General features: G+C 39.1%; 1 protein-coding gene across 1 annotated transcript in view; it reads left to right on the top strand.

Annotated features, from left to right (window-relative positions):
• Positions 1-17,549, top strand: part of ANKRD33B (ankyrin repeat domain 33B) — a 45,761-nt gene that overhangs the window by 15,485 nt on the left and 12,727 nt on the right. Inside the window, exon 2 of the mRNA XM_085052139.1 lies at positions 14,815-14,944. Within this exon, the coding sequence (XP_084908265.1) occupies positions 14,815-14,944 (130 nt within the window). The remainder of the gene's footprint in view (positions 1-14,814; positions 14,945-17,549) is intronic.

Here is a 17,549-nt window from a genome sequence, read left to right as displayed (position 1 = left end):
ACTGTTAACCACTCCATGCTTGTCTAACGGTTGAAGAGTTTCCTTCTTTATCACGCTCTCCATCATTATGAAATATAAGAATTGCACAAGTATTAATGGAATATTCTTTGCAGTATTTCTTCAAAGCAAATGTGTTTCTTCTCATCTCTTAGAAAATCCCATTGCTTAGGAATTGTGTGCCACAAAAATGAAGAAAATTGTGTTTACAAGTCACCTCACTACTGTTTCAACGGACAAGTCTCTCTAACCAACCAAACCCCATTTCTACTAAAGGTTTTCACTTACCATACAGAAATCTTCACATTTTTTTATGTACATTTGTTTATGCCCTTAGTAGAAACACACTTGCAGTTTCCTGAGTTTGCCAGCCTGTTTGCTTAGATGGAATTCTCTAACAGCATCAGGTCAGCCATGACAGCCTGTGTGGCCTAATGCAGTACGGAGCAGATGGGAGGCTTCCTGGAACAGAAAATCCTGGAAAGCATCACACATTTTGGATGTGCAGACCCATTCCCTATTTACTATTTTTTTTCAAGACGTGAATAATATGTCTGCAGAGAAATGTTTAGCTGCGTGAAAGTGCTAGTCCAATAATTGCTGTGATGTTTGGCCAACAAGGAACGCAATAAGATACAGTCCTATTGTCCTGAGTGCAGTTTTGGGTGTCACAATATAGGAAGGACATCAAGCTGTTAGAGAGCATCCAAAGGAGGGCCATGAGGATGGTGCAGGGCCTTGAGGGGAGGCTGTTTGAGGAGCTGCTGAGGTCACTTGGTCTGTTCAGCCTGGAGGTGACTGAGGGGAGATCTCATCACAGTCTACAACTTCCTTGTGAGAGGAAGAGGAGGGGCAGGCACTGATCTCATCTCTGTGGTGATCAGTGACAGGACTTGAGGAAATGGCCTGAAGTTGTGTCAGGGGAGGTTTAGGCTGGATATCAGGCAAAGGTTTCTCACCCAGAGCAGAGGGTGGTTGGGCACTGGAACAGTTCCCCAGGGAACTGGTCACAGCACAGCCTGACAGAGTTCAAGCAGTATTTGGATAATGCTCTCAGGCACATGGTGATTCTTGGGAATGGTCTTGTGCATGGCCAGGAGTTGGACTTGATAATCCTTGTGGGTTTCTTCCAACTCAGCATATTCTGTGTGATTTTGAGTTTTAGTTTCCACTTGTATTTTGAAAATTTCCTATGAGCCAGCTAATTTTTTTTCCCTCCAGGGGCCTGCAACATCATTCAAAGGTCTCATAGTGTGTTCAGATACTGCGCTCATTAGTGAGCTGCTATCAAAAAAATGCCATCCTGCAGTCAAGCAGTGTCTTGAGCTGAAGACTCTGTTGTAATTCAGCCGCTGTGGCACACAGAGATGTGTCAAACTCACTGCAAACAGCTCTGAAAAACCTCTATCAGATGTGTTTCATACATGCTGGGTTTTTTGTAGAGTGCTTCTTTTCAGCAAAAGCTATTCTCTTGTTGAGAAAACTGTGCTCTAAATGTCTACCGTTTCTCTCATAGGTAGAGGTCCCTAAATTAAAAGGCAGACTGCTTATGTGAATTCCTAGACTCCTGTCTTAATAATATTTGTTTTCCTGTTTATCCAAACATTCTCCAGTTTTATGAAGTAGGAAAACTGTTTCTGGATTGTTTGACAGAGACAGTTTTATAAATTGTATATATTGTATTAATGATTCAGTTGTTTTAAGAAAGGCAAGTAATCTCTAGAAATTCCAGCTGTTTGAATATAAATGTGAAATTGCTTCTCCCTCTTTTTTTCCCCAGATATTTAATTTTATCTTCAAATTCAAGAGTATATTAATGTTCAATTGCTCCCTATGTTTCTTTATTACTTAGGTCAATGGGAGTGTATTCATTAGAAGATTAGGTTTTTAGATCCAAACACAGAGGCAGAAGATGCCTTCCTGCCTTTTTTTCTCTTGAATTAGATGCTCAGCTGAGATAAACAGGGTGGTCATTGGCTCTGTAGAACAGGAATGACTCACTCTGCTATTGCCACCAGGCAATGACAGCATGTGCTGCGTTTGCTTATTAAACTCAAATTGTAGTACTGTTGTTGACTTGAAACAGATAAGATGGTGATGTTACTGTGTCCCACTTGGGTATTCAAATATGATTTTCACCTTTCTTGAACTGTGTTCTCACAGCCTAATACCTGTTACAGCTACAGTGGATGATGAATCCTTGTCTAGCCAGTTGAGATTGTAAAAGAGAGAAATTTAAAACAGGAATACACACTTAAGAAAAAGATGAAAACCAACAACAAACCTCAAACCTGCTTTTGAACCACATTATTCGTGATTTTTAAGAAGTTGAATGTAAAAAACCAGTGAGCTACTAGAGGAATAAAGGTCCCTCTGGACAGACTGATTCTATGTCACAGTGTGTGTTTTCTCAAACAAAAAAATCCAAGCTGAGCCTCTTTCAGATTAATATGGTGGATGAGCCTATTCCCTAAATAAAGCACTAAATTAATGTGAGGCTATTCACTGGGACTTGCAAGACAGTAGCAGCAGTGCTCTTGGTTTAGCCAAGTGCAAGTCTCTGATCTTTCAAAACTGTAATTCTGCCTTTTGTTAAAATAGATGCATTTTTCACAGGGTGATGGCTAAAGCTTCAGGAAGGAACCATTCCTTAATGGAAAGCTGGATTTCCTCTCCAGTGGCTGTGTGCAGCCTATCAGTTACTTTCTTACTTAAATAGACAGATTTGTAGGTTGATGGGTTTTATAGTAGGAGCTCTTGCTCTCTAACCAGCCGTGAACATTACAGAGCCAGCGCTGTAGGTGTAAGTCACGAGAGCACAACCCTGCTTGCCCTTCACCAAAGCACATTTACATACAAAATAGGGGTCTTACTGAAACACAGGTCATATGTTCTGCTGTAATTTAAAATGTGATCACAGTCACCAGCAGTTCTAACAGCTATAAAAGATGAAAACGACGAGCATAAAATTTATAGTGCTCAGTGACTATGCATCACTTGAAAATTGCTAATTTTGTTTGAAGGTAGTGTTTTCACTCAGAACTGAAAATCTCCAAGATTCAGAAACTGTGAATTTATTAAGATTGTGTTTAAAAGATTAGTTAGTCTTTTTTGTTTGTTTGTTTTGTTTTTTTTTAATGCAGACTTACTTTTCAGTGCAATTTGTGTAGCACTAGAAATAAGCCATGTGTAGGTGGTAAAAAGCAAAAAACTTCTTATGAAGTCAGGAACTATGGTGCTTTCCTCCAAGTTTCACAGGCCTGAATCTAGGAGTAATACCTATAAAAATACATTTTTTGCCTCCAGTATGGTCATCTGTGATATTCCACAGCAGCTGCATTCCATAGAGCTGTAGGATTACAGGATTGTAACCTTTTAGGATCACAAGAGTTGACACTAATCCACACATACCAAAATCCACTTTAGGTCTCTGAAAAACAGAGACCGCCCATCAATTCACCACAGATGCATCTATTGCTTTAAAAAAATCTTGTTTTCAAATAAAAAGCAGGAGATATTTTTTTATATTTATGCCAAAAAAAAATCTTTTGCTTTGTTCGATGTAGGAAAAGAACAAGAAAGGACATAAATGAGTGGAAAACTAGTCTAGATAAAACCTGAAGCATATCCTAGATAAAAGAAGCTCTTTTATTGTGGAAAGCATAGTGACAAGGGCTTTCAAGAACCTGGACATTTTGACATCCAAAGAACCATTGTCACTTGCACTAGATGATGATAAAGTGAAGAGGCAAGATAATTAGATCCCATCAGCAGGATCTTCACTCGATAGAAGTAAAATAGTAACACGTGGTCCAGGTGGAGAGCCCCTTTCATATCTACTTGTAATATTTCAACATATTTTTCTTTCTGCACATCAGTATTTATTTTGCATTTCCATGAACAACACGATTGTTGTTACCATGTTCTCCTCCTGGTTGGAAAGAGGATTTTGAGTGTTGCTATGTGATAGCACACCTAGACTGAAGTATGTAAGGTGAATCCTATAGGAGAAGTACTAATACTCTCACCTGAGACACATGTGCCCCTCTGCTGTGCAAGGGCAGCTGGTCTTCTTCCCTGTCTTTTTTTCACTGGGGAAGAAAGTTTACCACATTTTCCTTGTCCATCCAGGTCAATTTCAGGATCAATAAGCTTATTATTAGAAGATCCAAGATCAAGAGGGAGGGTTATTATTAGAGGTGTTAGAGAAAAGGAAGCAATGAGGTTCAAGAGGCAGAGCACAGGATTGGTTGGGAAGCAGATACAATGAGGGTGTTACATATCCACTGATGCCATTATGAAACTCCCTGTCAAATGGCACTCTGATAAGGAAACTGGGCTTCTAGGGCTCTTACAGCCTCTTTAGATCAAAGGGCAAGGAAATAGGCTGGCACTTTTGTCTGTGGTATTGTGGAACCAAAAAGTCACACAACAGGTTGGGTTGGAAGGCAGTTTAAAGCTCATCTAGTCGCACTCCACCATGCGGCATTGTGTGTAGTGTGCAGTGAGCTTCCCATCTCTGGTGTCCCAAGAAGGGTGTACAGTTGCTCTTCTTGGTGAACCCAGGGCCTCTGCAAGGAAGAGATTTCACCCTGATGGGTATTTTACTTCATCAAGATTATTTGCTTCTGAGGAAAGAGAGCTTAGGTTTTTTGGTTTAACGTTTTTGTTTGGTTGGTTTTGGGGTTTTTAGTTGGTTAGTATTTTGGTTTTGTTTCTTTCCACCAGTGGCAGATTAGCCACTGATGGACAGCCTTTCTGGCTCTTTCTGTATCAGGTTTAGCTCTGGTGCAATTTCACAACAAAATGCTCAGAAGAACAGAAGCAAAATGAATTTAGAGAAGCTGGATGAAAACTTAGGAAATTTCGTGGGAAAGTCTTTCATAAACAAAACTACAGTAGCTTACTGCCACAAGAGGGTGCTTGCAAGCTCATCACTTGTCATTTCAGAGAATTTCACAGTGAAAATGTTCTAGGGACTTTAAAATGTTCTTTACAGAAGAGACAGATTAGACACAGTGATAGATTCTGACAGAGTAGAAGGTTGTACATTCATCTTCTGCCCCGTGTCAAATTGAAATTTATCTTTACAAAGATTTTGTGAGTCACTGCTTTTGGAGAGGTCTCCTGAAAAAACCTATGCATTCGAACACTCTATTTAGCTTCTTGCAACAGATCTCAACTACAGCTGCCTGCATCTGACAGAACATAACAAAAAGGAAAATGCATCTGCTAAACACAGAGAGGAGTTGACTCATATGCTTTAAAGCCAAAGGGAGCTCTTTTTGACAGAGTTATGTCAGTGTGCAATGTGTATTTCACATGGCTTCCAAATGCACTACAAAATATGTTTTTAAAATGCTGCAAACTGTCCTTTTCATCCTAAATGTGTGTGAATGTCTATGTATGTTTAAAGACCAGGAAAGAAGTTAACAGCAGAGTTTGTCAGGCATGGAACTTGGAGTTCACATCTAAACTGGTTTCTGAATGTTCCTAGTGGTCTTATGTTCTGAGAGAGCACACTGCATACAGGTCACATCAGGTTTGATTATGATGTTAGATGGCCCACCTTTGACTATCATTTTTTTTTACCTCTTAGGGGGTTTATCTCTCTGAAAACAGAATAAACAAAATGCTTCAGTGATATAATTGATGGGAAGACTACCATTTGAACATCGAATTTTGAAGTAATCTGGAAATTGAGGAACTCTCAAAAATGTTTTATTTGTAATTATCTTCACAAAAGGTGTAGTTTGAACTTTATTACAAACACACTTTCTTCCACTGATGCCCAAACCCACTGCAACTTTGTGCAGCAAATGGCCAAAGCAGCAGGTGCTCCCAGCCTCAGATGTCCTCAGGAGGAAGCAGTCAGCACTTTGCTGCTTTCAATCTATCCATAGCTGGAAACCTCTGTTCCAAGAAAAGCACAATAATGTTCTGTTCATTTAAGGATCCAGAAATATGTTATCTATGTTCACAGAATGATTTCCAGCCATTGGAAGCCTTTATGGACATCAAAGAAATGAAATTAAAATCCACTCACCCTTTGCTGCAGCAGAATCCTGATGCTGGTGGGAGTCTGTCACATTGCCTCCCCAGCCCTCTGCAGCTAATGTTCAAAGCACCTCAAGTAAAGACATGGAATTTGTGGTAGAAATGCCTTCAGGGTTTATATCAGGATTCCCCCATTAAGGCTCAGCACACAGAATCATAGAATGGTTTGTGTTGGAAGGGGCCTTAAAGATCATCTAATTCCAGCCCTCCTTCCATGGCAGGGACAGCTTTCAGTGGACCAGGTTGCTCAGGGCCCATCCAACATGGCCTTGAACTCTGCCAGGAATGGGGCATCCACATCTTCTCCAGGCAGCCTGTGCCAGTGCCTCACCACCCTCACTGTACATAATTTACTTTCTTTTCTGAAGCCAGACCTCGTGCTTTTTATTTAAAAGAATGTCCTGCAGCTAGCACTGATGCAGGCATAGCAAAGAGGACAGTCTGCATTTGGCTGCTATGGATCATGTGTTACTACTGTCAACACTGTGAAAACTTAGCACTAACATTTGACAGTATTAACACTGATTTCTATGTGCAATACAAACAGGTAAGCTAGGATTAGTAAAGGCTGCATTATTTATCAGGGGTCATCACTATTTATTAGTTGTACCCAACATGACAGTCTAAAGAAAATGACAATATGAAATTTAACCTCATAAAATTTGTGTTGCTTCCCCTACTGTTTTCCCATACTACTTTCTGTCCTTTACAGACAGGCAGCCCATAAACAGAACACAGAACCCTTTCCCAAAAATGAAATTCTGGGGTGGTTTGCCATGTTATTGAATCCTGAGACAACGTCATTTTATCTTATGTATAATGACAGTAAGGTGCGCTAGATGACGTCTGTTCATTTTCTGTATGTGTTACTTGTATTAAGCAGTATTTCCTTAAAGTTTCCTTACATATTCCTTCTCTAAAATGATGCCTTGCTTAGTTCTTCTGTGGCCAGAGATCTTGCATCCACAGCAAAGCTTTATTTTGGATTGATTGCATACATCAAGTATCAATCAGTGGGAAAATGTTCCCTGTTTCCTCTCTTTCCACATAAACTTCTTGATTCTGTATATTGCTTTAATGCACGTAAGTCAGCTGTCACTAACAAAGGAACTTCTTCTACCTGCTGAAACTTCAGACTGAGGAGTAGATTCCTAATACTTTACCAGTTGTCACTTCAAAATAATGCAGTATTTTAACAAAATTGATGAATGTTTATGTCTGGTAAAATCCTGAGTAATTTTTAAAAAAATATGTTTCACTGCAATCACATGGAATTTCCTAACTCAAGCACCACAGTGTTAAAATATGCCTGAGCTGGTTGTGGCTGCTGCTGGCTCTTGTTCACATGTTCAGTTCAGTTCCAGAGAGGAAAGAGCAGTAAAAGATTTTTCACGTGATAACATAGATCCAGTTGCTGCTGTTTCAAGAAATGTCATCAAGTGTCAGCATAAATCCTAGGAAAACAGCTGGCAATGTGGCCCAGGCCACTCAGTTCCTTGGCTCATGTGTTTTGCAGGGTTGTTTCCACTGTTTGATGTAATCCTGAGTGTCCTCTGCTTCTGGGCTACTTCTGCCATGAAAATGATTGTCAAGAGGATGCAATGCAGCCAGGAACAAAGCATCTCTCTTCTCTGGTGGTGGGGAGAGGAGGTGCCAGCCACCACTGGCTGCTGGTCAGGTTGTACAGTCAAAAATATTTTCTGTGCTTCATCAGCCCTCCAGGCCTTTGGACAAGGTGTGATTTGGGGTGAGAGGTGGCAGCAGGTGAAGCAGGTAAAGAAGTGTGAGAGAGAAGTCACCCTCTGGAGCATCCCTGGAGCATCCCTGGAGGGGGTAGGATGAGCAGGACTCCTGAGCACCCAGGTGTTGTCTTACCTGGACTTTGCCTCTTAGGAAGATGAGAACTCCCTGCAGGAGCAAGGAGAAAAAAAAGGAAAAAAGGATAACTATTTTTGGTGTAATGCCCTGGGTCCCCTCCCAGCAGGCTTCCCACAGGCTGAAGATCATCTCTTCAGTTGTCCTCTCCCCCTGACTTCGGTAAAGAAAGCTCTGCCAAAAGGCAACTTGATGGCTGGTGTTGGGATATGTGGGGCAGTGCAGGAGCTGGGCACAGCTGTTCCAGCCTCCCATGGAGCCATGTACAATCCCTAAGTCCCCATCAGCTCACGGGTTTTAGATTTCCCATTGAATTATTTGCTTTTATCATGTGTCTTGATATTAAAAAATCAAAACAGAGAAGGGTTAATATCTCGTCAGCATCTCTCAGAATTACCACATATTTCTTACATATCCCACCCACTGGAATATCTCTGACTACACAGCATGTATTTATTTGCCTTGTAAGTCCCTTATGTCTCTTAGCAGTTACTTCCTGAGGTTTCTGCCAGCTGCTTATATCACCAGTGATGCTGAAACCAATTCAGACGACGTACATGCTAGTAAATAAGGAAGGTCCCACTATTTTTGTTACCTTTTCCTGTTGTCTGCTTTATTACACAAGAGGCATGGGCTCTCATTGTTGTGTAATGCAAGCTTCTGCAGGCATAGTAAAATGAACTTTCCTGGGACTATTTTTAGAGGTGATCATGGGGATTTGGATTAGAATAGATTAAGTAAGGATTTCTGCAGAGATGATACATACACCTTTACTTAAAGGCATGTGACCTGACTGATTCAAGAGGTGTTTATGAAATAAGTGAAATTGAACATACCACAAAAATCATTGTGGAAAAATGATGTGTCAACTTCTGTGTGTCCAAAGACTGGCATGTGTTTTTATATAGTGGAGTGCAGTCCATACTGGGAAATGGATCCATGTGTTTTTATATAGTGGAGTGCAGTCCATACTGAGAAATGGATCCATGAGTGCTCCTAATGCTGCAAAGCAAAGGTGGCAATTTTGTGTCTTCAGTATCAAGGCACTGGCAGGCACAGTGCCATTTGAGCTTGATTTTGGATACAGGATTGGGCTTTGGGCTACTCTGTTCCTCTGCGGAGCAGGCAGAGAGTTTCGCATGCTGATGCTCCATCCCTGCTTGGATACCTCTTTTTACTTCTGTGCTCACTTTCCCTGGCAAAATTAGCCTCTCCCCCCCTTACCCCCTTCAGATGTGGGATTTTAAGCAAGCAACAGTCAGACAAAATTTATTTAAATTTCCAGTCCTGTTCGTTGTCCCTTTCCCAATACAAATTTGCATGTGATTAAGCTGTTGCAGCCCTTTCTTTAAAAGGTCAGCTGAAATTATGTTGTGCAGATAATATTAAGGCTTATGTGCTTGATGGATTTCTGTAGCACATAAACACTACTTCTAATGGGACTGATGACCTGAATAATTACCTCATCTCTGTTGCTGTTGAAAAAATCAACCTTAACCACATCTAAAACAAGCTCAAGCCACTTCTGAAAGTTTCTCAGATTGCTGTTGGTATACTGGAAGGTTTTGTGCATGATACACATATTAGGCTATAGCTGATCATGGTGCTCAGTTCTACATTTTGCCCTTTTTAGTACGACATAAGAGTAGAATCTCTGTTAAGTGAAGTTTCACAGAGTTGCAGAGTTTTTAGTGGAGATCAGAATTAGCCTCAGATGATTTTGGGAGATTTACTTCAAAATGCTTGACCTGATTTTAATTTTTTTTTTCTTTGTACATGAATTATGTTACAGTGAGTGATAGTTATATATATAATTCTGTTAAAATGTGAGTTTTGTGTAAGACAAAATATTAAACACATAAATTATTATTTTAATAAATCAGCAGGAAAATGTTTAAACACAACATTTTATTCCTTTATTTTTTATTAGTCTTCCACATCTACTACTTTTGATATGTTTTCTATAACACATTTTTGACATAGACATAATTTTTGTAGCTGTCCTTGCATGTGATTATGGATCACAATGAATCATTATCTCATTTAATTCAATTGCATGGGGGTTTAATCACTCCTAGTAAACCAAGCTTGTAGAATTTTCATTAATGCTTACAGATGCATGCAAAGCAAACTGGACAGTTGTTTATCATTATTTTTATGGAGAGCAATCGGTAATGTCAATTTAGTCTTTTACCAGACTCATTTTTGTCTGGGGTAATTGGCAAAAAACTATAATAAGCTGTTTTCATTCTCAGCATCTTGGTGGAAAACAAGGTGCCTGAAGAGATCTTTTAGAAAGCTAAATTATTGCATGCTGTATGTGATTTACTTGTTATTCAGCTTGAGTTCATTATTGATCCTTAAGTATTTCTTGTGATCTCCATTATCTGTAATGATCTAGCATACAAATAGCCTTACATCCATAATTTTGTCATAATATCTGATCTATGAAATTGTCTCCTGAGATATCCATGACCTCACTTAATCAGACATGTTACTATGTCATTAGCCAACACAGCTGAGCAAAATGGAATTTATTTTCATAGTGACAGCACTATTCCGGTCTTACATGAAATCAAAGGCACGTGAGTATTTATCAATTTAAACAGAATCAAAAGATTCACTGCTTGAGGAAGGAGTTGCAACATCTGATTTACTTCAGGTAGTCCCATACCTGAAATGTTAATTTATGTACTGTGAGAAGAAAATAAGAAAAGTAGTTATACTTTATTTAGAATATATGGAAAATAAGTAATTTATCCCAGACTGAGTGTTCTGTCATGTATTCTAAACATTGTCAATTTTGCTCTGTCACTTCAAAACAAAGGGGAGTCTTTCAAAACTACACTAGTTACACAAAATTCAGATACATCATATACTACAGAAAATCTGTGGGAAAGCTCTGTGAAATGCCAAATATTCCACAGAGGAAAGATAGAGCTCCCATCACCTGGAAGTATTATGCCTTCTACTTGGAAAAAACCTGTTACTGAGCTGACTTTCAACCTCCCCTTCTGTGGGAAAACGACAGTAAATGTTAATGTAGTTGGTGTGATGGATGACTCATGTTTTCTTGTTTGTCATACAGAGTCTGTGTACGATATTTGAAAAATGAAATGGGATCTGTTGCTAACCTTGTTTCATATTTTACATCTCTTATGCACAGCACAGAGGATTAAAGTAGTTTATTTTGCCTGTTCTGTTTCATTGGTCTGGGAGACTGATGGGCAGCAACCCTGGCCACTGCTCAGGGGAGAGCAAGTCAGATGACAGAATATCCTTGAAAAGGAGGGATACTGTGCTTTCATGTTGTGACATATGTGCAGTTGTCCTGTCTAATAATTTATTATGAGTATTATATATTAATGGGAATAGTTTGAGGTTTTATTATTATTTAAAATAACTGGTGCTTGAGGACATACAAAGGGGAAAAGAGGGAAAAGGATGCTTAAGGAGAAAAGTCCTTTCAGGTAAAGGACGTACTTCTGAAAATTATCAATCTTCCTTTCTCCTAAAGCCTCCACAAGTAGCAAATACTTATCAAAATTTATCTTACTGACAAAAATAACTGTAAGATTCAATTTAAAAAATACCTTTTCTTTTTCCATGTACACTGACCATTTCATAATTGCACCATGGCCTATCATATGAGGATATGAGAATAATGGATGCCTGTGGTAGAACATTAATGTCATCTTTCTTCTCAGGGTAACCAGATTGCTCAGGTTCAGTATTTTCTAATTAAAACTCATTTACTTTTAGATTTTGAAAAGACATCGAGTGCACAGCTGTATTTTCCTGCAGACTGCTAAGATACAGGCTACTGATTTACTGGTTGCTTCAAAAGGCAATTTGTTGGAGGCAATTTTGTATCACTTATATTTATTAACTGAGACTGTTGAAGGAGTTTTTAATATCTTGTGGTATTTGTATATGATTGTAAAGGTTCGAGACTAAAAACTCACTTAGACATTGACCCATTGCATATGCTGGTTGATCTTTATAGACAGGGCCAGAAATGGATGCAAAGAAAAAAAAAAAAGGAAAAAAGCCCAACCTGATAGCACAAGTTATCATTGTATCATTGAATGAGGATTTGGGAAATAACCATCAAATCCAGAAGTTTATTGCAACTTTCATTGTAAAGCTGCAGCCTCCTGCATCCCATTTCATTATCTGACTCACCTGGAAGGGTTATGCACAGGAAAGCAATCCCTCAGCAAGCAGTCTGTCTCATCCACCTCCCCACGGATATGTAATGGGTGAAAAAAACCACATCAGCTTTACAGAAGGGACTTGTTTTTATGCCAGCATGTCATTGCTTGTTTTGCTTCTCAGCCAGGGACTGCTGGGCTCACACTCCACTGAATATCAGAGTTTCTCACTCTCTTATCTGGCCCACTTCAGATCAGTGTAACCGCCTTCAAGAATGATTTTCTGTGCTACTGCATCATGTAATCCCTCAAAAAGCTCCTACTCTCTGTTGCCTTTCTTTATCCTTAAGCAAGCAGTCTTTGATAGCATCTTTAGAAAATGAACTTCAGAAAATGTTGACACCTAAGTAATCCTTCTGGTGTGTAAACTCAGAACGGTGAGTGAGTTTGATTGATTTAGAGATGATTTGTGTCTCATATCTGCTGAAATCAGAATTCCAGTGTTAGATGCATTAGTTCCTATCTGATAGAGAGATGGCCACTAAAAGTAGGACAAAAGTCCCTGAATACTGCAATGCAAAACCCTCTTGTAAAAAACAACAAAAAAAAAAAAGCGAATGTTTGTTATTAACTTTCTTTACTACATTTTACCATATATTTACAATATTTCAACTTTACTCTTTTACAAAGATAACAAAAAAAAATTTTTTTTCTAAGCATCTGGTAACAATTTTTAGAACACAAAAATGTTCTGTGAAAATTTACTGTGAAAATATCCTCCAGATACTGGGCAAAACAGGAGTTTTTTTTAAATTAGAGAAGATAGCTACTTTTAGTTATTCTTACAGCCTTTTTGAAACTATCACTCTCTTCAAAATGCCTTTTTTTTTGCAGTGAACAATAGAATCTCTCTTCTAATTGTCAAAAGTTTTTGGTCTCCAAACAACTGTAAACTTAATTTTCTGCTGTCATAAGTAACAGACATTTTACTGAATGACTGCATGGTGTTTTTTAAGTCTGCACAGGTTTTGGAGTTGTAAAGACCTATATCCTGAACATTGGATGAAAAATTAAATTATTAAAGAGCTAAAATAATGCTCAAGTCCTTACAAAGTAGACATTGACACATTTTTCTTAAAAGCTAAACACTGTTACACTACAGTAAAACTTGGATTAATCTGAACAATCCCACCAGGAAAGTACATACATTTAGTGAAAAAACCCTCAAAAAATACATGACTTTTAGCAGAATCCTCTGTACAATTTCAATTGAAGGCTTTGAAGTATTACAGGTTCTTCACAAGGAAATGAAGATGCTCTTTATAAAGCAGTGGTAGGTGTTGCTTCATGCTGAGGGCAAGAGTGAATTGAGAATAAAAGAAAGCAGAGTAATTATTTTATTGAAAGATGCAATTGAGAAATAACCTACATAGCCTGTGAACAGCCTAAAGAGTAGATATCACTTCTGTATCTCAATGAAGGTGTTTGCCACCTAAGCCAACAGAACCATCCAGAATAACAGTGAAAGAGGACACTGAATAAATAGCTGACTAGTTAAGATGACAATAAATCAGAAGCCACAGTTGCCATCTGGTGAACATCTCTGTCTTTGTAATGTCCATGGGGAAAAGAGATGAAGAGAATGTGTAGGCAAGAGAAAAATGATGGAGGAGTCAGGGTGGGCCATTCTGCTTCCATAACCAGGTTCTCCTTGCAAGTCTCTCATGTGAGTGCATTTCAGGCAGGCAGGCAGGGTAACTGGGGAGTTTGAGATTTGTGTCTCTGCCCTTATGTTGTGGGCAGTCAGATGCTGACGCTGAGCCCAAGCAGAGTGAGTGATGTGCTGGCAGAGGGGAGGGAGCACAGGGAGAGCTGATTTATCTGTGCCTGCCCTCTGCTACACCCATCAGCCCCAGGCAGATGAACGAGGGCTTGCCCAAGTAATCCTGAAGACCAGAGATAATGGCTTTAATCCCGGTGGTCAAGTGAGCAGCCAGGATTAAGTACTGTGGTTCCATTTAATTAATGACAAGTGTATTTTCCTGTATTTTAGGGAAGCTGTCAGTTTGCTGCTGTGGAGTGAAACACTATCTGGGTACCAAGCGTAGTTACAAGGTTTACCTCCTGGCTTGGCTTCCTCCTGGAAATTTTACAGCCTCCAGCTGTCATAAAGCACATTAAACAGGAACTCTAAAAGCAATTTAATTTTATTTATGATTATAAAAGAAGAAGGCATAGCTCTAATGGGAAGCTTGAATTATTTAAAGATAGCAACAGGCAGTATGAACACAACTCCTACCTACCACTTCCCCTTCATGGAACAAGTAGTTGTTTTTCAGGGAATTAATATTCAGAGCAGGTCCAGTTCATCTTACTTGCTGGGTTCACTTTATTATATAATAAAATCAGATTTATTCTCGTTTGGGTATAGAGCATATAGCCATATAAGCATAAGCCATTTATAAACAGTTACTTTGCATGTAGCATAATGTAATAGCTACTCTCTTACGTATTCCTGAGGAGTATCAAACACTTCTTGCCAAAGGGCAGGGATAAAAAGGAGTGTTTTGGATCTGAACATTGTGCCGGGAGCTAATCACTAGTTCTGCTGATACCTTTTCAGTTCCTCAGTCTGGAAAAAATTATAAAATACAAAAGCAGTCTAGCATGCTTCTTCAGTGAACTTTTCCCAGTCTAGCAATCCTAACTCTCATTTATATTTTACTTCCAGAATGGTCTTATCGTTGCCTGTTACCAAGGTTATGTGGATATTGTAATGGCCTTAGCACAATGCCCTCACCTTGATGTGAACTGGCAGGACAATGAAGGAAACACAGCTCTAATTACAGCTGCACAGGCAGGTAAGGCTCTCTGTATCACCTCTTACATGCAGGGTCTTGGGAGGAGTGTGTGCTTTGACTATTTTTTTTTTTTTAAGATTTTTTTCAAATCCCTGAAAGAAATTATTCGGTGTAAAATAATCCTAGCCAAGCTGACTCCCAAGTAAACATGTCATGATTTTCTTTGAACTAATTAATCTACAGTAGTATTTGTCCAATAGATTAAGGCAGCAAAAGCTATACATTTTTAGTAGATGCCATTAATGATTTTAACTTAAAAATAAAGAAAATCTTGTCCCAAGTATGCAGTATTTTACTTCTTTATTCCTTTAAGCTGATTTTCCGATGTTTGCTCTGGCAAGCAACAAGTGAATGTGTAATGTGCTGCATTAGTGCTTTTCTCCCATGTTTGCTGCACTGAGTGTCTGTAGTAATTGATGACTGCAGGAAAACATCAAGAAATACCTTAGCTGCTAAGACATCCTTCATCCACTCTAGTTAAAAAGCAAAAAAACCCCAGCAGGATTTAGTATTTGCCAATGATCCTTTTGTAGCAGCTGATATTGACATCGACCATGTTAATCCTGATGCAGGCTGGAGTGAGAGCAGGATTTAGCACCAGGTTTTCTTTTATCCCAGCCAGCATGTTAATATTCAGTGAATGAGTGTAACAGATCACTTAGAGATGTAAGAGAAACTCCCAAGAGAGTTCCTTGTTTCCAGTGTTCAGTTAGAAAACAATAATTTTATTATTCCTGTTAAAACTGAAGGGCTGTGCTTTAATCTTTAAGGGAAGCTTTAGTTTCCTCTAACAAGTGTTAACAAAGTGCTAAAGCATGTAAATCAGGAAAAATTTCTCCAAGGAAGGATGCTATCACTTTGTAGTCTAAATGCTATTCCAGGGGCTGCTTAGTTCTGCATCCCTGGTTTCTTATGCATCCTTCCAGTGTGCTCCACAAAGGCAGTGGCTTTACAAGGAAATGCATACCTGGTCTTTATCATGGCTTCTGGCTGGTGAAGAGGACAGGATATTTGTGGGAGTTCACGGGACATAGTCCTCACTCCCAGACACTGGCTGCCTGAAGGAAACAAATGTCCATCAGGGAATATCAATGGACACTACAAGCTGTGTCTAAAGACTGGAGCAGTTCAGTTTTCATGTCAATTTAGTTAATAGTGCACTGGACATTTCCAGGTAGTACTTAACCTTGCTTTCTGTCATACTAAAAAGTGAACTCACCTGAAGTTACTGCAAGATGGGTCTTGAATACTGGAAGAAAAAACTGCCAACGACAGTAGGCACATTCATAGCCAAGTCATGAGTACAGTTGCTTTCCAAAGAAGGTGGAAAACTCTCCAAAACACTAATCTATTTTTATTTATCTGCCCTAATACAAATTTGGGCTAAAAAAGGTTTAACACTGCCTCCTTCTTGACCTTTATAACTCATGATAATGAGCTCAGAATTAATCCAGCAGGCTGACATTGACTTGACACATTCTGCCAGTATTTGCTATTGATCCCCAAAGCAACTGGAAATGACTGTAATCAGCAGAAGCTTATACAAACCCCCAACAACTTGGATGTTTTCCCCTGCCTGTGCTAATCCTGAGCTTCAGTGTTTACACCAGTTATTTAATTATTATCACAAGATACTGCTGTATTGTTAATAGAGATTACTGTGAGGTTAACATTGCAACCAGAGGAGCTAGAGTGCAATAGATGCTGCTTAATTATTGCTGGATGTTAAGTAGTAACACTGAGCAGTGTATTATAAAGACCCCAAAACAAAGCTTATGCAAGCTTGCCTTTAGTGGAGAATTTATTTCTTGCAGGGGAGAGTTTAACTTTAGGCTGTGAAAGTAATAGCATTTTTGCAAAATAAAGTATCCTGAGATCACTGTTATTTACACCAAAAACATGGGTTTTCCTGTGCAAAATCTAATAGCAAATCCACATTATTTCAGTTACTTGTAAGGTGTGAAATAATTCAGAATTCCAGTATTCAGTGCTGCAATTTTTGTTGTGATCCACTGACCAGGGGAACCATCATGTATGGCCAGACCCCAAGGAGGAGCTGGGTGGGGAAAAAGGTGTTGTCCTGAGGAATTATTCCTTGTGGTTCCTGCATCTGTGTTATGAAGTATAGATACCAAAAGAGATGACAGAGAGATCTCTTGTGCTGAGGAGCTTAAAATCCACACTTGCTGATGCTGTTTCTTGACTGCCCAGACATGATGCTCAGATATGAGCATCAGCTTGAACTAAACAGGATTAAATTAAAGAGCCACTAGAGTCTCAAAACATAAGGGAATTCAGTTCCTCATATTGCTTTTGATAATTTGAGATTCTCATCCTCCCAAATTATCTAAGGCTGAGGTTTTCTGCATGGACTGAACTGAGAAAGACAGGTTGGAGAAATCAGTGAAAAGCAGTACTTTCTTAACAAGCATATTAATACAGAAAAATAACCACAAAGTGCTGTGCTTGTTGTGTGAATTTCACATTTGAAAATGGTTTTGTTTGCCTGCTTTCTCAACATTTCTTATTTCTTATATCCCTTTTCAAAGAGAACTTGCCTTCCAGAACTGTAAATGCACTGCAGTCTGCAGCAGGTGGTGCCCAG

This window comes from Lichenostomus cassidix, chromosome 2 (assembly GCF_008360975.1).
Source record: "Lichenostomus cassidix isolate B80296 chromosome 2, HeHo_3.0, whole genome shotgun sequence".
Lineage (NCBI taxonomy): Eukaryota > Metazoa > Chordata > Aves > Passeriformes > Meliphagidae > Lichenostomus > Lichenostomus cassidix.
The sequence above is the reverse complement of the archived record's forward strand: the minus strand, read 5'-3'. Positions and strand labels throughout refer to the sequence as shown.